Consider the following 25,101-nt stretch of genomic DNA (forward strand, 5'->3'; position numbering starts at 1 on the left):
GTGGCCGCGTGGACGAGGCTGACCCCTGAGGATTCAGAGAGAGGCTGACTCTGATTGGCTGATTATCTGAATAAGGGTGAGCAAGGGCCGGTCATCATGTCTCAGCCTTCATCCTGCACAGAGCGCGCTCAGTCTACAGACCATCCCCTGATGATTTTGGGTCAGGCTGGCAGGCTGCATCCATGTCAAATTCTCTCACACACACACACACACACACACACACACACACACACACACACACACACACACACAGTCTCTTCACTGTGAGTCAATGGGCTAATTTCCTTAGTCCTAGTCTAGACTACTTCAGTAAGGGGTGTAAATGTAATGTTGTTGGGAAATTACATTTTTGAGATTAATCGGTAGGTAATCAATAATCAATACCGGAGGCTGCCTCTTCAGATGAGCCAATCAGCCCTCAAAAGCTAATAGGTGCAGCATTGGAGGCTGATAAGGCCTCGTCCTCTATTCCACAAGGTCTTTTGCCTCAGTCGAAAACTTGCTTCCTGGTTGTAGCTTAGCCATAACATTAGTACCACCTGCTTAACATCGAGTAGGCCGCCTTTGTTGCCGGCACAACAGATCTGACAACTCGAGGCATGGACTCCACAAGACCTCTGAAGATGTCCTGCTGTGGTCTCTGGCACCAAGACTAACATTAGCAGCAGATCCTGGAAGTTGTGAGGTGGGCGGGGCCTCAATGAGCATCAATGAGAGCCTTGGGTGCCCATGATTCTTGATGCCGGTTTACTTTTGGTAGGTACTGACCACTGCATACCAAGAGGGAACGCCCCACAAGACCTGCTTCCTGATGTTCTGGAGATGTTCTGATGACCCAGTCGTCTATCTAGAACATCACAGTCTGGTTCTTGTCAAAGATGTGGCTCAGATTCTTATGCTTCACCTTTACCACCTTCAAGAATTGACTGTTTCTTCACCTACTGTCTCATCTCATCTCCACTATCTGTATACCTCCACCCCCACCTCCTTGTTGTCTAGTCTACTGTTCACTGCTTTATTAAATCTATCTATCCTGTATTTATTGGATTTAGGGCTGCTGATTGTCGCCGTTTCGCAGTTTGGTGTTAAATGCAGCTCAGTGTCATGGAGTAGGTGGATGATTGTCACTCTGCAGTACCCACCCATGGCCAGAGGGGGCGATGAAGTACAGGCAGCAGTGCACCCGGTTGTCTGGCATTTGTCTTCGGTTCACCCGAGATTCAGCGTTCAGGAAATCCTCGCACTTACTGTCGATGTAGTTGATGACTGGCTGCCAGCTGGAGGAGGGAGAGAGAGAGGGACATTTGTTAGCCGCTCCAGAGTTTGGACGCTGGCCGGTATCGTGGCACGTCCTAACAAACTCATACCGTCTGACCGTCTCACTATCTGATTTTTTAAGTAGGTTTCCAACCATCCCAGAAACTCCACAAGGTCCTTAGAATAATCCCCAACCCCACAAGGCCCAGTGCAACTCACCAGTTACTGTTGTCCACGGCATCACCAAACCCTGGCGTGTCCACAATGGTCAGTGTGAGCTGGACTCCACCCTCTTTGATTAGCACTTTGGATTGCTCCACCTGAAGAACCAATCAGAATAGTAGGATATGATGCTAAATTTACCACACAGGCTTCATCCAGGTTCAGGGTGAAATGGCCTCGCACCGCCACGCCAGATAAAGAGGTTCAACATCTCATAGACAGATCAGCCATAACATTAAAACCACCTGCCTAATATTGTGTGTAGGGTTACAGAAGGTAAAGGTGCACGTATTTGTCCTCCGCATTTGACCCATCTGTGGTAGTAAACACACACACACACACAGACACACCCAGAGCAGTAGGCAGCCAACTCCAGCATATAGCATGAAGAAGCATATGCGTATGTACGCCATAAGGACAAAAGTATTGGGACACCTGCTCATTATTCATTGTTTACTCTGAAATCAAGGGTATTAAAAAGAGTTGCGCCCGGAGAGCAGAGAGGGTGAAGGGTCTTGCTCAAGGACCCAATAGTGGCAGCTTGCCGAGCCCGGGTATCGAACCCACAACCCTTTCATCAATAGTCCTGAGCTCTAACCGCTGAGCCTTTCTTGGAGCACATTTGGTAGGTACTGACCACTGCATACCGTGAGGGAACACCCCACAAGACCTGCTTCCTGCTGTTCTGGAGATGTTCTGATGACCCAGTCATTGTCTATCTAGAACATCACAGTCTGGTTCTTGTCAAAGATGTGTCTCAGATTCTTACGCTTGTCTATTTCTACTGCTTCAGCTCCTTCATCACCTTCAAGAACTGACTGTTACAAACTGTCGCTGCCTAATATGTAGATCCACACCCCTGGACCCAGGCGATCCATGTTCTTCTCCTCAGCTGCCAGTGGTTTTAATGTTAATGTTAAAGGATATCCTTATATTCAAATAAACCAAGGTGCACCCCAGAGGTTGGTCGCGTTTCCTGTGGGAAGCACTGCACCAGACATCTAAGAGACTGACAGCCAGCAGAGCAGACAGAACGACTGCCAACACCTCAGAACTCAGCCTGTCTGACAAAACCGCAGAGTGTTTCATAGCACGGAGAAGCATTAAGGTCAGAGGGCCTCTGGTGCGTATTTGTGTATGTGTATGTACATCAAAGGACAAAAGTATTGGGACACCTGCTCATTATTCATCATTTCTTTTGAAATCAAGCGCATTAACACAAGGTTCTCCTGCTTCTGTTGGAGTAACGGTCTCTGTAACTGTGCAAGGGCTTTGTACTAGATTTTGGAGGAGCATTGCTGTGAGGATTTGATTGCATTCAGGGACATGAGCGTTAGCGAGGTCAGGATGTCGTTGGATGATGATCACCACCCTACTTCATAAATTAATATCTGACCCGGAGAGTCCTATTCTATTGGCAGTACTTCTTCTCTAAAGGGACTAGACAAGCTGTGTGTGTGCATTTGCACATCTGTCTCAACAATAGGTGCACCTGAATGTATTCATTTGAAGGGGCGTCCGCAAACTTTTTGGACACATAGTGAGTGTGTGTACGTGTCTGCCTGTGTTTTTGTGTGTGTGTGTGTGTGTGTGTGTGTGTCTGCTCGAAGTGACCGAAAAGTCAAAAGCTGGAGTGCAGGCCTGAGGGCGAGATGGTTATCTCTGGTTCCTCATAGTAAAACCTCAGCTGCATCATTTCCTGCAGTTATTTCAGCTGCTCTCTCTCCAACACTACGCTCTCACAGGCACAGTTATTTTTGGCTGACCCTCTATGGCACAGACTCACTTTCGGTCTCTCTCTTACTCTCGCGCTCGCTGTTTTTCTCTCTCTCACACACTGACATGCAACAACAATAATGTTATCTGACCAACAGACATCGCAGACATACAGATAAACAATGCTGACACACAGTGTTAAAAGGCCCAAATCATGGAAAGCATGATTTCAGGGACTTTCTGATTTCTGTTGATCCAAATGGAGCCTCTTAATTCTCTGTAAATAAAGTTTCTGTAACTAATACAGCCCCAGATTTTAGATAGGCTAGTCAACAGTAAACAGCAGTAAAATCATGAATATCAGTTTCTATTATATATAATATAATATTCAGGCTTACTCAGAAGAGCCCACAGCCCAGAAGAAGGTAGGAACAGTGTCCAACAGGAACCATGTAAACTCCAACCTCCAAACATCATTAACCTATTGGCACCATGCTGCCTAATGCCAGGCGTGGGCTAGTAGAGGGGTATAAAGCCCCCCAGCATTGAGGAGCAGTGGAGGAACTGTGTTCTCTGGAATTATGGTGGTGGAGCTCCATCCAGTGCTTTTCTGAAGAATGGGGGAAGTTGGGGATGATGAGGTGGTGGAGTGGGGATCATCCTCCAACATCCTGACCTCACTAATGTTCTTGTTGCTGAATGCAATCAAATCCTCACAGCAATGCTATACAGTATTCTTACAGTCTAGTCTGACTGTCCGACCTACCTGACCATTCAGCTCCCAGCTCCTTTCGCTACAGCTCTGCAGTCTGATCACTTAGTGTGTGTGTGTGTGTGTGTGCATTATTATTAGCATTAGCATAAGCCTCCTCCTGGGTTCTGAATATGCTGTTCAGAGCTGGTTTAGAACCGAAGAAAGGAGCCCAGTTCTCTCGCTGGTAGAACAGAGCATTTCCAGCACAGTCTGGTTTCTAACAAGGCGGAATTCAATTAGCATGGTGCCAATAGGTTCATCCAGTTTATCTGCTCCAGAGAGTCCTATTCTATTGGCAGTACTTCTTTCTCTACAGGGACTAGACAAGCTGTGCGTGTGTGTACTTACACTAGCTAAATGCACTGATTAGAAGGGGTGTCCACAAACTTTTGGACATGGTGTGTATCAGTCTTCGATGTCTGACTTAAAGCCGCACTAATGTCATAACTGGACCTCAGGGGACAAAATGTAGGACAGGACACGTTGAAAGGAGAGGGCGCGAGAGAGAAAGAGAGAGAGCGCGAGAGCAATAAACAACCTTAAGTACACTCGCCCCCTCCTCCCAGCCTCGCTCCACGGTTATGGGCCATGTCTAACTGCGCGTTTGACTCACGCCAGCAACGAAAACACCACAAAAATGTCCGCCTTCCATCCGCGGCCATCCCAGCGGCCACAGCGCGGCTGTTTTGACAAACTCAAGAGATTGTTTGGGAGTAAAAATACACTGGCTGCTGTCTGCACACACACACACACACACTCAGAGACTCAGACAGACACTTGTACAGAGACAGACGGACAGAGGTGGGTGATGCAGCTAGAAACACAACATCACGGTACTTGAAGGCACCACTGCTGGTGCTGGAGCGAGTGTATGCTGGTGTAAATGGTCCTCCAGAGGAGTTAAGAGTGGTGTGTAGGTCGACTCTGAACATCTAATTGGTTCATCTACTCATACCTAAGTGACCGATTGGGCCCAGAGTGGTCCTGCAGAATGAGGCGCGGTCACTATAAAGCCCACAGCCCAGAAGAAGGTGGCAATGGTCTCCAACAGGAACCATAGTGAACTCCAACCTCTAAACCACCGGCGGCTGTTCTCCGTACGGGGCGTGTCTGACTGCCACCCTCACCCATCCGACCAGAGGAGGTCACAGGGCGATCGCAAGGACCGCCAGCTGGGCTGGGCTCCCTCACTGTGCTGGGAAAGCTGGGATAGTGGTCGTCGCTGGGTGTTGGGTTTCGTGGGAACATTCCTGACCTCTCACCGAACCCCGCTGGCCACTGCTGGAATGTCAACTCCGTCACCCCCTCCCCATCTTCCTCAAAAGCACGCAAACGACAAAACCTCTCAACTCTCCTTCAAACTCCCAGCTAGTGACCCCCCTCAAAACCCTGGGATTCCTCCAGAATCCGTCCTCTATGTTTACCATCTCCTTATATGGGCAAAACTCGGTCCCTCTCCATTCCCGAGTCTGTGAGCGTTTGCTCTGGCCTGTGCTCCTCAGGCAGCAGCAGGAGCTCTGGGAGAGTTTGATCAGGCCTGGCTGAAGGCTCCAAGTGCCAGCTGTGACTGGTTTTATAGGACTGACAGTAAAACCCTCCATCATCCATCATGATCGCCAAGAGTCACATGATATCTTTGGCCTTGCAGGCCTCTGAATGGTTCTCCTACTTAAAGCTGCTGATAAACCACTGCTCACACATGGGTGACCATCAAAAAAACCCAAACAATGGGGCCACGAAAGGGTCCAGCAGAATAAGGCGCGGCCACTATGACCAGAGGATCGCTTAGTTTAGTCCTGGTCATGCTGCCAGGGCCCAGAGAGAGCACAGTTGGCCTTGCTCTCTCCAGGGTGGGTAGATAGCACTTTCTTCTCATATCACAGTGATGGGGAGGTCCCAGAGCAAACGAGGAGATGATTAGGACCAATCAAAGTCAGAGGGAGGAGCCTTAGAACAAACAATATGTTGATTAGGACCAATCACAGTCAGAGGGAGGAGCCTTAGAACAAACAATATGTTGATTAGGACCAATCAAAGTCAGAGGGAGGAGCCTTAGAACAAACAATATGTTGATTAGGACCAATCACAGTCAGAGGGAGGAGCCTTAGAACAAACAATATGTTGATTAGGACCAATCAAAGTCAGAGGGAGGAGCCTTAGAACAAACAATATGTTGATTAGGACCAATCACAGTCAGAGGGAGGAGCCTTAGAACAAACAAGGGGATGATTAGGACCAATCAAAGTCAGAGGGAGGTCCCAGCGCAAACAAGGGGGTGATTAGGACCAATCAAAGTCAGGGGTGGAGCCTTAGAACAAACAATATGTTGATTAGGACCAATCACAGCCAGAGGGAGGAGCCTCAGAACAAATAATATGTTGATTGGGACCAATCACAGGGGGAGGTCTCAGAACAAACAATGCAGCTATGAGGGTACTTCTAAATTTACTCTAATTTACATATTTAATCATATTTATTTATTCTAAATGATTTTGTGAGAGAGAGAGGCGGAGGGAGGGAGCATACCTGCACTGTCTTTTTGATCCTCTGGGAGGGGCCGGGATAGTCTTTGGAGTACAGGTCCGTCAGGAAGAGGGAGTTGATGAGCGTGGACTTACCCAATCCAGACTCACCTAGAAGAGGAAACAACCAATCAGAGAGTTAAACCACTGACACCCTCAAACCTAGAACCGTACACATACACCAACACCTGTTTTACACCGCTGTGAATTCACACTACATGTCCAAATGTTTGTGGACGCCTCTTCCAGTATATGCATTCAACTACATTTGCTGACACAGATGTGCAAATGCACAAAGGCTAGAGGGGTATAAAGCCCCCCAGCACTGAGCTCTCTGATCTCATCGTTCTCTGGAACGATGGTGGTGCTCCATCCAGTACTTTTGAAGAGGATCAGTTGAGGAAAAAACAAGGAACAAAGCAGGCGTCCCAATACTTTTGTCCATATAGCGTATATTAAAACAGCATCAGTCAATCAATCCTGTGAGATGGATTCATTCAACACTCTCTCAGTTCATTTACATATTATAGTCTTCAGTGATAGCAGTATTGCAAACACACACACACACACACACACACACGTTTTAACCTTTGCAGAGAGGAGGAGGGAGCGTTCGCAGCCACCTCCCTCACCTATCTCACTTTACATCTCTCTCTCCCTTTCCTCACTTCTCTTTCTCTATGTCTGTCTTTCTCCCCGAGGCCAGTTAGTGACACACACACATACACACACACACCTCTCACCCCTGTGTGTTTTGGTAGGCCCCCCTCAGCCAGAGGGGGGTGTGTGTGAGGGGGTGTGAGGAGGTTTACGTTTACTCAGTAGACAGTGGGAGGGTTTTATGTCTGTGTGTTATCTGCTGACTAAACAGAGGACTGACGGCGGTTTGTCTGTGTGTGTGTGTCTGTGTGTGTGTGTGTGTGTGTGTGTGTGTATATTAATCTCATATGTCCTGAGTATACAACCTTCTGATGAACTCTCTGGTTAAACACACCACACAGTTTTACGCTCTGCTGCTCGTCGACACCCTCACACTGTGCTGGACTGGCCTACTGACCAGCCCTGTGGTCCTTAAGACGTCCACATAACATCAATGCATTTACTACTGTAATTAATGCTCCTAGAAACGTACACATACAAAAACACCTGTTTTACACCACTGTGAAGTAAGTTACACTACATGTCCAAATATTTCTGGACACCCCTTGTAATGAATGCATTCAGCTACTTCAGATTGCACCCATTGCTGATACAGATGTGCAAATGCACAGAGGATAGAGGGTCGCTATTACACTACCCACTGTGTGGTTATCAGCACTGTGGCTGTAATCTGGACCAGTGCATTGGGTACTGGTATTGGTTCTGTATAGATCTACAACTCAGCAACTCAAAGAACCTTCGAGGGGTTGATTGGATCTTCTCTATGATGGAAGACTTTCCACAATTTACAACCCAGCTGCTCCCACTGAGAGCCCTTTCAGCTCCTCCAGATGATCGGGCTTAAGGTCGAACAGCGGTGATCCTGACTTTGCTGAGTGAGCGAGAAAGAGAGAGGGAGAACAGAGCAGTCTGATCTGTGGAGACGGAGAACAGACCGGACCTGACCGGACCGGACAGTGCGTCTGCGCTGGTTCAGGACGGACCGGCCACTGTGAAGCAGTTCAGCGTGTTGTTTATTCAGGGTGATGATCGGAGTATGGGTCGTTTGGAGAGATCACGTGGGTTGATATTTAATTAAAAGAGAGGATGAGGCTAATCGGGTCACTCTCAACCCTTAGGGGGTATCAGCAGGGGGGTCACGATGGGGAGGAGAGAGTGTGAGTGTGTGTGTTTGTGTGTGTGGAGTGGGGGGCTCAGTCTCCTAGTTAGAAACAGCTGTAAGCATGTTGCAGCGTTTCTCATCGTCTGGTAAACAGCCTCTTATTACTGTCAGAATATTCATTTATAAAGTGTCTGTAATTTATGCAACACTGTCGTCAACAACAACAACAACAACAACAACAAGAGCTTAAAGCATCCAGTAAAACTAATTTCTCAAGACCTAAAATCAGTACCTAAAATGACCGAACTGGATGTATTTATACACTATATGGCCAAATGTTTGTGGACACCCCCCTCAAATGAATACATAAGGCTAGTTTATGCACACACTGATCTAGCCTATGCCAGTGTTACCTACAGACACTAGACAAGTTTGTCTAGTGTCTGTAGGGAACACTGGCATAGGCTAGAGGGGTGAAAAGTTGGGGTGGATGAATTGGGGTGGTGATCATCATCATCATCATCATTATCCAACATCCTGACCACACTAATGTTCTTGTTTCTGAATGCAATCAAATCCTCACAGCAATGTTCCAGCCCCAAAATCTAGTAGAAAGTCTTCTTCTCTGGACAGTAGAGACAGTTACTCCAACAAAAGCAGGATCAGCTCTTTTTAATACCCTTGATTTCAGAATAAGCAATGAATATGAAGGTGTCCAAATACTTTTGTCCATATAATGTGTGTATATTTAGCTATCCTCATCCTTTCCCATTCAATTTAAATATAGTCCAACAGACTCCAGCGTGGTTCTGTATGTAATAGGAGACACCGCTGCACCAACTACAACAAGTCAGCTGGTGAAATTTAGACCTTCCTCCTAGATCTTCCTCCATCAGCTGTGAGTGGTGTTATTATTGAACAGTGGAAGAGTTTAGGAGGAACAGCTCACAGAGAGCAGCTCAGCCACCGAGTGTCTGTCAGACCACGTAAAGTTACAGAGCGGGGTCAGGGCCGAGTGCTGAGCTCAGAGCAGAGTGCAGAAAAGTAACTCAGTAACTGCAGCAGAGCTCCAGACCTGCTGCTGCTGCTGCTGGGTTTAGAATGGAAGGTCATGAAAGCTCCTGTAGGTGTGATGTGTAGGTGTCCCAATACTTTTGTCCATAAGAAAAAGCTTATTTAGTAGACTCACTCAGATCACACTGCCTCAGGTTTCGGTACTGTTATCAGTGTTAGGAAAGAAAGACCTGCAGCTGGAGAGTGTGAACAGTCATACAGTGAAAAATAGGGGGCAGGGCAGATGGGCGAGGAGTGTGTGTGAGACAGGGTCGGACACACAGCTGAGCAGATGAAGAGCAGAGTGAGAGATAAATGGACACGTTCCTTTCACGAGGAATTCCAAACATTCCTGCCTTTTTATCTCCTCTTCCTTTTCTTCCTGTCTACATGCTAATGGATATCACTTGGGGGCAGGGGCAGGAACCAGAGCCAGGCCTAAACACCCCCCGACCTGTCCTACTGCCACACACACACACACACCTTTTAAAAGGACTGATGGAGGGTGCAAAACACAGGGAAAGCCCAAAGCCTAGGCCAAACCTCAGCTGTCAGCAGACAAGGCAGTCTCTAAGAAGTCCGACATCACCAAGATGTTCTTATTTGGGGATTTGTCCAGTTTACGAGGACAGGGAGATCCATCGTTGTAAGAGCAGATCAGTCTTAAGAAGTTCTTAAGATAATATTGGTGAATAAGGGGCTCAGTGATCCCGAGAAATCCAGTAGTTCAATACTAAAAAGTTTGTGGACGCCCCTTCTAATGAACGCATTCAGCTACTTTAAACTGCACCCATTGCTGACACAGATGTACAAATGCACACACACAGCTTGTCTAGTCCTTGTAGAGAAGAAGTACTGCCAATAGAATAGGACCCTCTGGAGCAGATCCACATCATGAACCTATTGACACCATGCTGCCTAATAATGTCAGGCGTGGGCATGGTGGAGCTCTATCCAATATTTTTTTGGGATAAGTTGTGGATGATGAGGTGGTTGCTGAAAGCAGCAATGTTCCTCCACCAAATTCTAGTAGAAAGTCTATTTCCCTGGACAGTAGAGACGGTTACTCCAACAAAAGCAGGATGAACTTCAGAGCAGGTGTCCCAAAACTTTTAGAGAGAGAGAGACAGAGAGAGAGAGAGAGAGAGACAGAGAGAGAGAGAGAGAGAGAGAGACAGAGAGAGAGACAGAGAGAGAGAGAGAGAGAGAGAGAGAGACAGAGAGAGAGACAGAGAGAGAGAGAGAGAGAGAGAGAGAGAGAGAGAGAGAGAGAGAGAGAGAGAGAGAGAGACAGAGACACAGCTGAAGCTGGGAGAGAAACTCCAGCTCACCTCGTCTGCTGAGAAAACAGGAAACTGACTGTGAATTCTGCAAATATGCTGAACATGGAGTTTCACCAGCAGTCCATCCACCCGGAATATCACTGCATTATCAAAGACTGAGTGTGTGTGTGTGTGTGTGTGTGTGTGTGTATGAACGAGTGGCCTTTCAGCTGTTGACATTAAATATACAAGTGTATATGGACGAGAGAGAGAGAGAGAGAGAGAGAGAGAGAGAGAAGGATAGAGAGAGAGAGAGAGAGAGACAAAGAGAGAGAGAGAGAGAGAGAGAGAAGGATAGAGAGAGAGAGAGAGAGAGAAGGATAGAGAGAGTGCGAGAGAGAAGGATAGAGAGAGAGAGAGAGAGAGAGTGCGAGAGAGAGAAGGATAGAGAGAGAGAGAGAGAGAGAGACAAAGAGAGAGAGAGAGAGAGAGAGAGAGAGAAGGATAGAGAGAGAGAGACAAAGAGAGAGAGAGAGAGAGAGAGAGAAGGATAGAGAGAGAGAGAGAGAGAGGATAGAGAGAGAGAGAGAGTGCGAGAGAGAGAAGGATAGAGAGAGAGAGATGAGAGAGAGACAAAGAGAGAGAGAGAGAGAGAGAGAAGGATAGAGAGAGAGAGAGAGAGGAGAGAAGGATAGAGAGAGTGCGCGAGAGAGAGAGACAAAAAGAGAGAGAGAGAGAGAGAGAAGGATAGAGAGAGAGAGAGACAAAGAAAGAGAGAGAGAGAGAGAGAGAAGGATAGAGAGAGAGAGAGAGAGAGAGAGAAGGATAGAGAGAGAGAGAGAGAGAGAGTGCGAGAGAGAGAAGGATAGAGAGAGAGAGAGAGAGAGAGAGAGGAGAGAGAGAGAAAGAGAGAGAGAGAGAGAGAAGAGAGAGAGAGAGGAGAGAGAGAGAGAGACAAGAGAGAGAGGAGAGAGAGAGAGACATAGAGAGAGAGAGAGAGATGATGAGAGAGAGAGAGAGAGAAGAGAGACAGAGAGTGAGGAGAGAGTGGATAGGAGAAAAGAGAGAGAAAAGGAAGAGAGAGAGAGAGAGAGAGAGAGAGAGAGAGAGAGAGAGAGATGGATGAGGTGGTTTCTGAAAGCAATGCAAATCTTCCAGCAATGTTCTCAGGGAAAAAAATATTTTTTTTTTTTAAATGTAAAGTTCAACTCTGTTCCGTCATGTTTCATCTGTTCACATTTCACAACTTCCTGTAACCTGTAGCTTTGGCAAATACAAGAGAGAGAGGAGTAGGAGACAGAGAGAGAGAGAAAGAGAGAGAGAAAGACAGAGAGAGAGAGAGAGAGAGAGAGAGAGAAGGATAGAGAGAGAGAGAGAGAGAGAGAGAGATGGGATCGGAGGAGAGAGAGAGAGATGAGAGAGAGAGAGAGAGGAGAGTTTGTAGTTGTGAAAAGCCTCATTGTATGGAAAGTGCTCACGGGGTCCACAGGTTATCCTTTAATGGCCACCAGATACAGCCCCCCCCCACACACACACACCCACCACCTTCGATCTGTTCTAATTAAGCTTGGGATCAGAGGACAAACAACCACACACCGCTGAAAGGCATGCTGGGAAAGTGAGCCATTTACCAGTTCTCTTAGGAAGCGACAAGTCAAACCACCATCTGATACAATCAGCACGCATGACAGCACACACACACTCTCACACTCACACACACTCACATAGAGAGGTTGATGTTCACCCAGTAGAATGAGTTTTCTTCTATTGGAACTGTGCGCAAAAGTTTGGACACCCCCTGTTCTAATTGAACACATTGAATTTATGTGGAAGAACAAAATAAGTGCTGTTTATATATTTATATATATATTGTGGCGATGAGGAGGTGGGAGTGAGCTGTGCGTCACTTGAGCCCTGTGTTAGTGTCATCTCTGAGCCCCTGCTGCCAATCAGGTCGCTGTGACCCCGCCCCTTTCCCGAATATTTTTTTATACACACCACATTTTATATCACATCAATTTAGTGAATCTCCTGTTGGCTGGGATTTCTGCCACTGCTGGTAGACCAGTATGACCGTAAGCTTCCACACACCCTGCAGATTCAGCTCCTTCCTTCACACTATGGTCTTTGGCCACGCCCAAACGCAGTCACTCCTTTTAGCCAATCATGAACTGTATCTGCTTTGTGACCCATTTTCCTGCATCCAACCAGACCCCTCACTGCACTGCACCGCTCTCTTCTCCATCTAAGAACCCCATCACACACCCTGCAGGTATGTATAGCCCCAGGGCCAGTGTTTTTTTGACTGGAAGCTTCATCAAAATGCACAAAAATAATTAAATTAAATAGAAAAGTGTTTTCTACTGAACCTCAAAACACTCAAACACAGGAAGAAACACACAGCTAACCATCTCACACCACTGTCTATACAGGATGCAGTTCACAGTAGAGTGGGTTTAAACACTGCCTGAATGGAGGGAACAGCACACACACACACACACACACACACACACACACACACACACACACACCACACTTTAATCTAGTGGATTACTGAGCCGAAGCTTCCCTCCTGGACAACAGGTCACCAGGCAACCTGGCCAGGGCATGGAGGCTAAGCCAGTCAGACACAATAATCGGATACACACAAACACACAAACACACACTACAGGCGGAAAGTTTAAGAAAATAAAATAAAAATAACAGATAATACAATATTAATAATAATATGACAATAACAAATGTTTAATATATATAATAAAGACAGATATAACAAAGATATATTATAACATAAAATTATGAGTTTAAAAAAGGACAGTAAATAATGACAAAAAAAAACGTGACTAAATCAAAAAGATTTTAATTGTGCTTTGTAGCACTGTGCAACACTGTATAACGATGTGTAACGATGTGTAACGCTGTAACGCCGTGAAGCTGTGTAACGCTGTAATGCTGTAACAAGCTGTGTACACTGTAAAGGTGTGTAACACTGTAAAGGTGTGTAACACTGTGAAGCTGTGTAACACTGTGAAGCTGTGTAACACTGTAAAGGTGTGTAACACTGTGAAGGTGTGTAACACTGTGAAGCTGTGTAACACTGTGAAGCTGTGTAACACTGTAAAGGTGTGTAACACAGTGAAGCTGTGTACCGCTGTAAAACGCTGTAACGCTGTGTGTAACGTCCCATTCAGATCGGGGGCTGGACTTTATTTGATATTTAAGGGTATTGTGATACAATGCTTTTCTGAGCCAAAACATTATGACCACCTCTCTAATGTTGCATGCACAACCTCTCAAGAAAAGGTTTTCCCCGATGTACACACACACACACACACACACACACACTTCCTCAGCTGCTGACAGTACTGTTCTTTTCTCCTTTTCAGATTTTTGTCTGCATGAAGGATCGTCTGCATAGTCTGCATTGTTCACATTGATTTCTGAAAGCTTAAGAACCAGAAAGTCAATGTGTGTGTGTGTGTGTGTGTGTGTACATCGGGGAAAACTTTTTCTTGAGAAGTTGAGACCACTTCTTGTTATCAGATCCTTTCAAAACAAACAGCTGAGTCACACACACACACCTCAGTGCAGCAGGTGTGAGCACCTCAGGCATACCTGCATATCTTTATATCAGATTCAATAACACACACACACACACACACACACACACATACACACACATACACACACATACACACACACACAGACACACCCCTTTAAGTTTAAGGACATCTCTTCTAATGAATGCATTCTGCTACTTTAAGCTGCACACATTGCTGACACGATGTGCAAAGGCACACACAGCTTGTCTAGTCCCTGTAGAGAAGAAGTACTGCCAATAGAATAGGACCCTCTGCAGCAGATAAACATCATGAAGCTATTGGCTCCATGCTGCCTAATGCCAGTGTGGGCTAGAGGGGTATTATAAAGCCCCCCAGCATTGAGGAGCTGTGGAGCAGTGGAAGATCTGTGTTCTCTGGAATAATGGATGGTGGAGCTCCATCCAGTACTTTTGAGATGAGTTAGGGAGTTGGCTGAATGCAATCAAATCCTTACAGCAATGCTCCTACTCCAAAGTCTTCTTCTCTGGACAGTAGAGACAGTTACTCCAGCATAAGCAGGATCAGCTCTTTTTGATAGCCTTGATTTCAGATTTCAGGGATCAATGCACCCAGAGTGGGTGTCCAAATACTTTTGTCCATAAGCCTCGGAGCTCCAGCGTAAAACTAAAAGAGCTGAACTTCAGACGCTCAACATGTCTTGGCTGACTGCCTTCATTTGGGGGAAGGTTTGATTTCTGGCCAGGCGTCCCTCCATCACATTAGTTGCGATGTTTGTGAGAGGGCGCTTCTCTCCTTTAGCTCGACTGAGAGTACAGCGCTGATCGCTCGGCTCAATAAACCCGGCACATTTTTCCACACCAGTCTCCCGAACGCAGCCCGGGCCAGCTGGCAGGAGGGGGGAGATAGAAAAACCAAGGAACGGAAATGCTTGGGAGGAACAAAAAAAAAAAAAAGAGAGAGAGGGAGAGAGAGGAGAGAGAAGAGAGGGAGAGAGAGAGAGAGAGAGGGAGAGAGAGAGGGGACAGGAAACAGATTTTTCCCCCTCTCTGTAGTTTCGGAGGGAAAAAATGTAACGGAGCCAAAAAGCTGCGGCGTCCGTCTCCGTGAGCGACAGCGGGACCCTCGCCCACTCCAGAACAGTGTGAACACCGGCTCCTCCAGCTCTGAGAGACGGCATTCCCTCTGCTCCGGGGTCAACAAGGCCTCCAAACACTCCCCTGCACTCCTCTGTACACTGTCACACATGTGGTTGCGCAAAAACCTTGTATCTCCAGAACAGCAGCTTAACAGGAGGAGAAAAGATTCGTCACTTTTAATTGAGGTCAATGTGAAACGTTGTAATCCAAGTCATTGTGGAGCATTTCTACTGGTCAGTTCATCATGAACCTCTGATAACAGTGCTCTTGTGCCGTGTCTAATCAATAGAAGTGAAAAATGATTATTTGGTTAGCTCTGAGGCTGCACAATACTAAAATTTATATATATAATAAAATAATAATAAAAAAAAAGTAAAAAAAAAAAAAGATTTTATAATAATGTAATACATTTTATTTAATAAAATAAAAAATAAAAAATCACCAGATTTCAGAAGTGCAACATTTAATTAAGTATTAATGAAGTAATTGATTAATAAATAATAATAATAATAATAATAATAATAATAATGCACCCTATTTATCCAATTAAATTATATGGTGTACCCAAACACTAATCAGCCATAACATAAGCACCACTACTAATGTTATCTTCATCTACAGTGTCTCCTATCAAGGGGTGGATCTACATATTAGGCATCAAGTTGATGAAGGTGATGAAGCAGGACAAATGAACAAGCGTAAGAATCTGAGCCACATCTTTGTCAAGAACCAGACTGTGATGTTCTAGATAGACGACTGGGTCATCAGAACATCTCCAGAACATCAGGAAGCAGGTCTTGTGGGGTGTTCCCTGCTGGTATGCAGTGGTCAGTACCTACCACAAGTGCTCCAAGGAAGAACAACCGGTGAACCGGCGACAGGACCATGGGCACCCAAGGTTAGTCTTTGATCCGCATGGAGGCTCCGCCCACCTCACATCTTACAGGACTAATGGATCTGCTGCTGACGTTAGTCTTGGTGCCAGAGACCACAGCAGGACGCCTTCAGAGGTCTTGTGAAGTCTCCAACAGCCTACTCCAACGGAGCTGCTGGAGCGAACCCTGCTGTCTCTCATTACACACTCCTCATACAGTGTGTGGGTGGGTGAGTGTGTGGGAGGGGGTGTGTGTTGAAAGACACCAAAAAATAGAGAGTAGTGTGTGAGTGTGGAAGAACGAACGAGCGAGAGAGAGAGAGAGAGAGAGAGAGAGAGAGAAATGGGGGTGGAAGCACATTTCAAAAGCTTTGTGGGAGTGTTAAAATAGCACACTCCACACAGTGTCAAAAAGAGTACAGCAATGTGTGTGTGTGTGTGTGTGTGTGTGTGTGTAAGAGAGAGTGTGTGTTAGTGCAGCTTTTCTGACAGACGCAGGCAAGATGTGGGTTAGGCCGAGCTAAAATGAGTGTGAACTCCAAAACGGAGGCTGTAGAGAAGAGGAGCCTCTCTCGTTACTATGGTGAGGTCTGATCTGTATTTTCACACTAATCATAGTGAACGAGGACACTGCAGCCCACCATATGCCCACAATGTGTGTGTGAGTGTGTGTGTGTGTGTGTGTTAAACCCTGTAAACTTTTATCCAGTTCCATGAGACCGTCGCCTGATGCTTCCTGCTCTTTCTACACAAGCTAAGCCTAAGGCCACCATGCTGCCTAATAACGCCAGGCGTGGGCTATAGAGGGGTATAAAGCCCCCCAGCATTGAGGAGCTGTGGAGCAGTGGAAGAACTGTGTTCTCTGGAATGATGGTGGAGGAGCTCCATCCAGTACTTTTTTGGATGTAACATCAATACCTGACCTCATTGGTTCTCTTACGCGTCTGAATGCAATCAAATCCCCCTCACAGCAATGTTCCAACATCTACTGTAAAGCCGAGCAGAGAGCAGAGGCTGTTACTTCTCTGGGATGATGACGGAGCTCCATCCAATACCTCTGGAATGAGCTGGAGTGATAGCGAAACACAAACCATCCGACATCAGAACCCGACCTCAGGGATGCTCTCATGAGGCTAAATGCAATCAAATCCCCCTCACAGCAATGTTCCGACTGCTGGTGTAAAGCCTTCCAGCGCAGTAGAGGCTTCAGCAAACATCCGCAGAACCACTGGATGAGCAGATGTCCACAAACTTAGTTCGGTTTAGCCCCGCCCACACCCACACCGAGGCTATAAGGGGCATCGCAGCCTGGACTGCTTTCTGAATGAGGCGCAGTTGAGGACAGCCAATCAGAGCGGAGATCAGTCTTAAAGGCGCAGTAACAGAAACAGTGGGTTTGATTATGGAGATGAACATTGCTGTGAGCGGGATTTGATTGCATTCAGCCTCATGAGAGCATCCCTGAGGTCGGGTTCTGATGTCAGATGGTTTGTGTATCGCTATCACTCCAGCTCATTCCAGAGGTATTGGATGGAGCTCCATCATCATCCCAGAGAAGTAACAGCCTCTGCTCTACAGGGCCGGCTTTACAGTAGATGTTGGAACATTGCTGTGAGGGGGGAAAAAGGTTCTCATGTATAAAATGGGTTCCTTAAAGAACCCTCAAACCGAAAGTGCTTATTTAGAGCCGTTGGCCCAAAGACCCCCTTTAGAACCTCTATTCTGAGGAGTGTAGACGTGTCCGGCCTCTGCCTGCCTCTCTAAAACAAGACAGGCAGATGTGAAGGGTGAAGAACACACACTCTAGAACCGACACGGCTGCTTTTAGAACCCTAACAGAGCAGCTGCATCCGACAAACATCAACACTGAAGATCTGAACACAAACAAACCCCCTTAGCCCAGAACACACAGAGGCTTTCACACACACACACACACACACACACACACACACACACACAGAAACTTCAAGAATGCGTCACTCAATCATGGACACCTGTGCACCCCCCCCCCCCCCCCCCCCCCCCCTCCCCATCCCCTACACACACACACACAGACAGTCAGACAGACAGGTGTGTGACTTACCAACAACCATGAGTGTGAACTCGAAGCCCCTCTTGACGGATTTGCGGTACACCTGGTTGGGCAGGTTGGCAAAGCCCACATATCCCTCCAGATTCCTCTGCTGGAACACACCAATCAGATCATTAAACACACTCCATCACACAGAAACACACTCTCTAATACAGCACTACACACTCACGCTACTGATGACTGGGGGTTGTGGGTTCGATACCCGGCAAGCTGCCACTGTTGGGCCCTTGAGCAAGACCCTTCACCCTCTCTCCTCTCTGCTCACCAGGTGCTGGAGTTGGCTGCCCACCGCTCTCTGTGTGTGTGTGCTCTCATTGCCCCTAGTGCACTAGTGTAGGGCGCAGTAGGGTGAGGGGAACGGACTGGGCTGAGCTGGGCCGGGCCCTATGAGTAACCCCAGTTATTAGGGTCAGGGTTTTAATTACTAACAGTGTAATTAGTCCGCTTTAATTAGATGAAGAGTATAGATCACTGTATTCAGTACAGGAGAGAGAGAGAGTCGCTACTGATGTATTTAGTCTGTAATTACATGTAATTGTGAAAAATGGATATTAATTATATATTTAAATATCACAATGTAGTATTTGTACCAATATCGCCCATCCCTAGTACACAGTATTAGTACAGCGCTCCAAATTAGTAAATAAATGGTGTATTTTTTTAATGTCACACAGCACTGCCCACTTCCTCCCTCAGACAGGAGCGTCCATACAAAACAGCCGTACTCCTACAAGCCCCTCCCCCAGCAGCTACCCCTCCCCAAAAAGCCTGAGAGCCTATTAGCCTCTCAAACAAAGACACAGCTTTACACCTCTCCTTAAACCTTCAAAGGCATTAATCCCCCACCCACTTACCCCACCATATTTACACCCACCCTGTGCTTCCACTCACTGGCCACACACACACACACTAGTGACCAGTGACCGTCTGCTCCCAAGCCCACCTCTCTAGCCCAGGCATCGTACATTTACATTGACACTGAAGGCCTTTAGCAGAGGCTCTTCTCCAGAGCGACTCACAGCAGAGCTTCACTGTCACTCAGACAATAAACACCCTTAGCTAGTACAGTATTAGCTAGAACCCAGAAGATCCTCTAATCTTAGACTCTACTAAATACAGAGGTCAGTCTGGAGACACAGTACTCCACACACTCTACACTGTGCACCCAAGTTCTCTCAGAAGAGGAGGAGGGTCTTCAGTCTGGGTTTGAAGACAGTGAGTGTTGGACTCTGCTGTTCGGACACCCAGGGGAAGTTTGTTCCTCCACTTCGGTGCAGGACAGTAAAAAGTCTGGACGCTCGTCTTCTGTGGATCTTAAAGGATGGCGGGTCGAGCCGAGCCGTACTTGAAGCTGGAAGGGCTCTCGGTGCAGATCGGCTTTTGACCATCGCCATCAAGTACGGAGGGGCTGGCTGGTCCAGTCTTGGCTTTGTAGGCCAGAGTCAGGGGTCTGAATCTGATGAGCTGGGCAGCTGAACATGGCTGAACTTGGTTCTACTAAATCAAAAGTGGTTCCTCTATCTAGGCCGGTCCCTGTGATTACATGATTGACTCACTGTACAAAATACAGACATGACCTCCATCAGATTCGCTGACCCAGTCATCGACCACTTGCCTGATTGTTTACATAAGAACGAACGTCACCAATATTTCCGTCCTGCTTAACTGTTCCGTTCTCTCGGCTCGGCTGCTCTCGAGTGGAGGCGGGGCTCGAGCATGTGCGCAGCAGCGCCATCTATGTATGGGTGCAGTTTCCTAAACCATACATCTCCCAAAGTGCCATTCCAGCCTTATGGTGAAAGACCACTGCAGAAACACTAGACGTCCAAATATTTGTGGACACCCCTTCTAAAGAATGCATTCAGCTGCTTTCAGCTGCACCCATTGATGCTGACACAGATGTGTGAAGGCACACACAAACACAGCTTGTCTAGTTCCTGTAGAGAAGAAGTACTGCCAATAGAATAGAACTCTCTGGAGCAGCTATTGGCACCATGCTGCCTAATAATTCCAGGTGTGGGCTAGAGGGGTATTCATAAAGCCCCCCATCATTGAGCTTTGGAGCAGTGGAAGAACTGTGTTCTCTGGAATGATGGTGCTGGAGCTCCATCCAGTACTTTTGAGATGAGTTGGGATAAGTTGGGGATGATGATGAGGTGGGGTGGTGATCAACATCATCCAACATCCTGACCTCACTAACGCTCTTATTGCTGAATGCAATTAAATCCTCACAGCAGTAATCCTCCTCCAAAATCTAGTAGAAAGTCTTCTTCTCTGGACAGTAGAGACAGTTACTCCAACAGAAGCAGGATCAGCTCTTTTTATACCCTTAATTTCAGAAACAAATATGAATGAGCAGGTGTCCCAATACTTTTGTCCATATAATGTATGCGGTCAAGCTCAAATATGAAAAATTACATTACAATATTACTGTTTATTGCAATTATTTCTGGAACCACCTCAATTAATTGGGGATAGGAGAACGTGGGACAGGGGAACGTGGGACAGGGGAACGTGGGAGAGGGGAACGTGGGACAGGACCAAGCATTCGGATCTGGAGCTTGAGAATCCACCAAAGTACACACACTGAAAAGCCTGCACAGATAGACCTCTGAACCCTGGAGGAGGAGTTAGCCGGCTAAGATAACAGTGAAGGAGGGAAGATTTGGGGGGTGGGGTTGGTTTGGGGGGAGGAGAGAGAGAGTGAGGTAGAGAGAGAGAGAGAGGGAGGCAGACAGACTGACTACAGGGTTAAAGCAGCTGCTATTGATGGTCTTCAGTATTTACATTTCGTATCAAGTCCATGATGAAGTCGATGTCGTCATGGAGACAGTGGATTTCGCTCCAGATGACCGCGAGCGCCTTGCCCAGCTGCATGCTCTCCTTCTCCAACTTCTCACAGCGCCTTAGCTCCGCCTCCTTCTCGTCCTCCTCCTCTCCCTCCTTCTCATCCTCCTCTAACCTCATCCCTAAAGCTGGAGATGCAACCGAGACCGACCGGCCGCCCAACTCTGCACTGACCGCAGTGCCAGTGCGCACGGGCCCGACGGCAAACTAACGAACTAACCAGCAGTGATCATTCAGAGAGAGAAAGAGAGAGAGAGAGAGAGAGAGAGAGAGAGATACGCTGAGAGGAGGGAGGGGGGCATCGGATTGCCAATTAAGCCCTTCGGCTCTGATTGGATCGGACAGTATTTCACTCCAGTGCACAAACGCCGGACTGAATATCGGCGATGGAAGACCTCTGTGAACGTTACAGCCTCATCCAGGAGGCGCAACTCCACCTCCACCAGCAACTCCACCAGCAACTTCTCCACCGCTTGTTAGGTCACACAGGTCCAGCGCCGATGAAGCTGAACTCTGATATCAGGGCTTAGAGAAGATCAGGAAACCTGCCGGCCCAAATTCTGCCTCCACATCTGCCTACTGGCTTCTAGCGCTGCCCCGATCCATCTTTTTCTGTTCCGATACAGATACCAATACATGAACTTTGCATATCAGCTGATACCCGATACCCATCCGATACCATCGTTGAATTACTACATCACATATATCTCACCATGTGGGAGAGACTTAAGGCATCAGGACTGATGTAATCATTACTTTACTAACTAACTAAACTATAACAAATAACCACAGATATAAATGAACCCAATTTCTGTTTATTTGTCGCTAATGTATAAATATATAATTATAATATATTTCACATATTTATATATACCCCAATATGTTATGAATAAACACATATATTTGTTTATTTGACACTATTTATTTGTCACTAATATATAAATATATAATTATTTTACATAATTTTATATATATATATATATATATATATATATATATATATATATATATATATATATATGATGTCTGTAGGTTACTCTGATTCTGAGTTATGAAGCCTAGAATACTGACGGTTCCGTAAAAATGGATCGGCCCCTTGCAGCTGACAGACGCCTGTGCTGTGGGGAGGAAGTGCCATCAGCCCACCCCTGAGAGTGCAAGGCCAGCTGTGCTCCCTCCGACTCCGGCTCCTTTCACAGCTTCTCTAAATTGTGTTGCATAGTGGCAGATTTTTACACGCATGCGTTCATCTGTGGGAATATTGTCCTTCACTCTGTGAAGCTGTTTGAGCTGCATTTATGTATGAAAGCAGCGACACAAATATAGTTTATTATTATGATGATGATGAGAATTATTATTATTATATTATTATGGTGTGAAATTGAGCTTCACGGCAGAGAAACTCCCCGATTCTGACTTCTTTACAGTGGCGCTGAATAGAACCAGGCGTCGGTCGCCACGACAACGACACTGATACAGCCCATATTTTATCCAAACTATCCAAACCCACCAGTGAAGCTACTCGAGTCTTCTGAGTTTTATATGGAATGATGATGATGATGATGATGATGATGGTAAAACAGTGAATAGAGAATCTGAACTAATGCAGTTCTCTTTAGGGACTACTTTCTGTAGCTGCACTACACCCTGCAGCATGTATCCCTCCACCATTTTAATGATCTGGTTCTAAAAGCAGGTTCTAGAGCCGAACTCTTCTCAGAACTCTGGTAGAACAGTGTCTCAGGCATCAGGCAGCGTCTTCATCACCATTAGGTGAAGAACTTTCTGTGAGGAGCTTTTGGTTAGAGGTCTGGGCGTCTGCTTCCGTTCACCACCAAACCCACGCTGAATGAATCAGTGGAGCTCCCCTTAAAACACAGCTTCTGCAGAGCATTTCAGGTTAATGATGCCCTGGTACACACTGGTAGAGCTACGAGCAAATGTCAGATATGTGTACATAATTAAAATGATTCATTTGACACTTCTATTTAATTGTAATTTAATGTATTACTTATTTTTCAAGAATTATTTGCAAGGAAAGCCGACGAATTCTGATCTGATCTGGAGACAAAAGTTGAATTAAAAAGTTTCTTAAAGTTACTTTAAATGACTTAAATTATTAATTTCAATTATTTTCTTATTTTCTAACAATAGACATATGTTATCTGTTACAGAAAAGCTTATTTGGCTACTGACCAAATCTGATCTATGGAAAGTAAACCACAGAAGCAAACATCAACAAAGCATTGGTTCCCAAACACAAAGCAGTTTTATACCCTGATCTATAGAGAGTGCAGGCTATGGAGCGAGGGAGGTGGGGGGGTGGCCTATGGAGCGGCCTATTCATAGCCCTGGCCCCGTTCTCCACACTGCCCAGGGCACTTTCCACACTCTCCCTCCGCACAGCGCTCTTACATAACACCAACATCGATGCCCCTACATCGACTTCACTGCATCGCTTCCAACCCCCGAGGCCATGGCACAAGCCGCGTACAGCCAGGTCCATAAGTATTTGGACAGCGACATAGGTTTTTGTAATTTCGCCTCTGTTCATCACCACAGTGGATCTAAACGGAGCTGCGGCGGCAGAGCAGACCTGCGGCTTCCACAGAAATATGGCAGTGACACAGTCCCTCCGTTTTCACAGGCCCAGAAGTAATTGAGCAATTATCCGATAAGCAGCTCCATGACCGGCTGTGGCCTGTTCCTTTGTTCGTCTGAGCCAAGATGAAGATAAAAGATCTAGAGTTGACTCCAAGAGTTGACTTTTCACGGAAACTGTCGATATGCGGTCCAGAGAGGTGACGGCGCGAGTGAAGGAGGTATTATTCATCTGTGAAACCAAAACAGACCAATCCAATAGAGCAGAAACTGCAGGAGTGGCCAAAACAGCACTCGCATACAGAAGGAACGCACTGCAGACGACTGCAGAACGCTTGAGAAGCTTGATCACTAGATCTGGTGAAGTGGAGAACACTCTGGAGACGCCGGGTACAGCGCTGTTCAAGTCTACGGTCAAGAGACGGCTTGATGAAGTAGAAAGCACCGAGCTCCCCTGCAGCACTGCAGCACTCAGGAACAGAAAGGCCCTAGACAGATTAGACTGATGGATCCAAGCCCTCTACAAACGTGTGAACGGCAATCATATCTACACTGACCTAGATTTCAAATCCATTGATGTGGTGTACAGAGGCTAAATAACAGAAATTGTCGCTGTCCAAATACTTATGTCTTACGATAAAGGACAGGAATGGCCCACACAAGTTTTGTTTATAAACATGGTTCTTTTTTGATCGAAAGGGGTTGTTTGGGAAGCAAAAAGTGGTTCTTTATTATATAAATTATATATATACTATTAATAACAATACTATTATTGTTATTACTGATGTTGATATCATTATTAATACAGTCTATAATAATAAAGTATATATAAGTATATATATAAAATAATAAAGTAACATCGATATTAAAAATAAATTATAATTATTATATAAATTATTAAGGTATTATTAACAATACTATTACTGTTATAATTGATATTGTTATTATTAATACAGTCTATAATAATAATAACATTTACATTTACAGCATTTAGCAGACGCTCTTATCCAGAGCGACTTACAAGGTAACTGTAGTGTTAGGAGTCTTGCCCAGGGACTCTTATTGGTGTAGCACAGGATAGTCACCCAGACTGGGAATCGAACCCTGGTCTCCCACATGGTGTAACAGCTCACTAGCTGCTAGTGGTTTTATCTGTTGTGCCACACCAACCACAAATAATAAAGTATATAAACATAATGCATAATATATATAAATTATCTATATCTATAATAATAATAATAATAATAATAATAATAAAGTAACCCATCAATTATATAAATCAATTATTAAATTATTATATACATTGTTATGGTATTATAAATAATACTATTATTGTTATTATTGATATTTATATTATTATTAATAATAAAGTCTATAATAATAAAGTCGATAATATATATATACATATATAAATAAAATAAATCATATATAAAATAATAA

General features: G+C 45.7%; 1 protein-coding gene across 2 annotated transcripts in view; it reads right to left on the minus strand.

Annotated features, from left to right (window-relative positions):
* Window positions 1-25,101, minus strand: part of septin15 (septin 15) — a 47,958-nt gene that overhangs the window by 18,604 nt on the left and 4,253 nt on the right. Inside the window, exons 2-5 of one of the 2 annotated variants that reach the window (XM_072664132.1) lie at window positions 18,205-18,301; window positions 6,476-6,582; window positions 1,477-1,577; window positions 1,143-1,277 (exon numbers count right to left, since the gene is read on the minus strand). In XM_072664132.1, coding sequence (XP_072520233.1) covers window positions 1,143-1,277; window positions 1,477-1,577; window positions 6,476-6,582; window positions 18,205-18,301 — 440 coding nt within the window. Of the gene's footprint in view, window positions 1-1,142; window positions 1,278-1,476; window positions 1,578-6,475; window positions 6,583-18,204; window positions 18,305-25,101 lie in introns of both variants that reach the window. The other variant, XM_072664131.1, reaches the window with a different exon arrangement.

The sequence above is a fragment of the Salminus brasiliensis genome, chromosome 19 (genome assembly GCF_030463535.1).
Source record: "Salminus brasiliensis chromosome 19, fSalBra1.hap2, whole genome shotgun sequence".
In the NCBI taxonomy this organism is placed as follows: domain Eukaryota; kingdom Metazoa; phylum Chordata; class Actinopteri; order Characiformes; family Bryconidae; genus Salminus; species Salminus brasiliensis.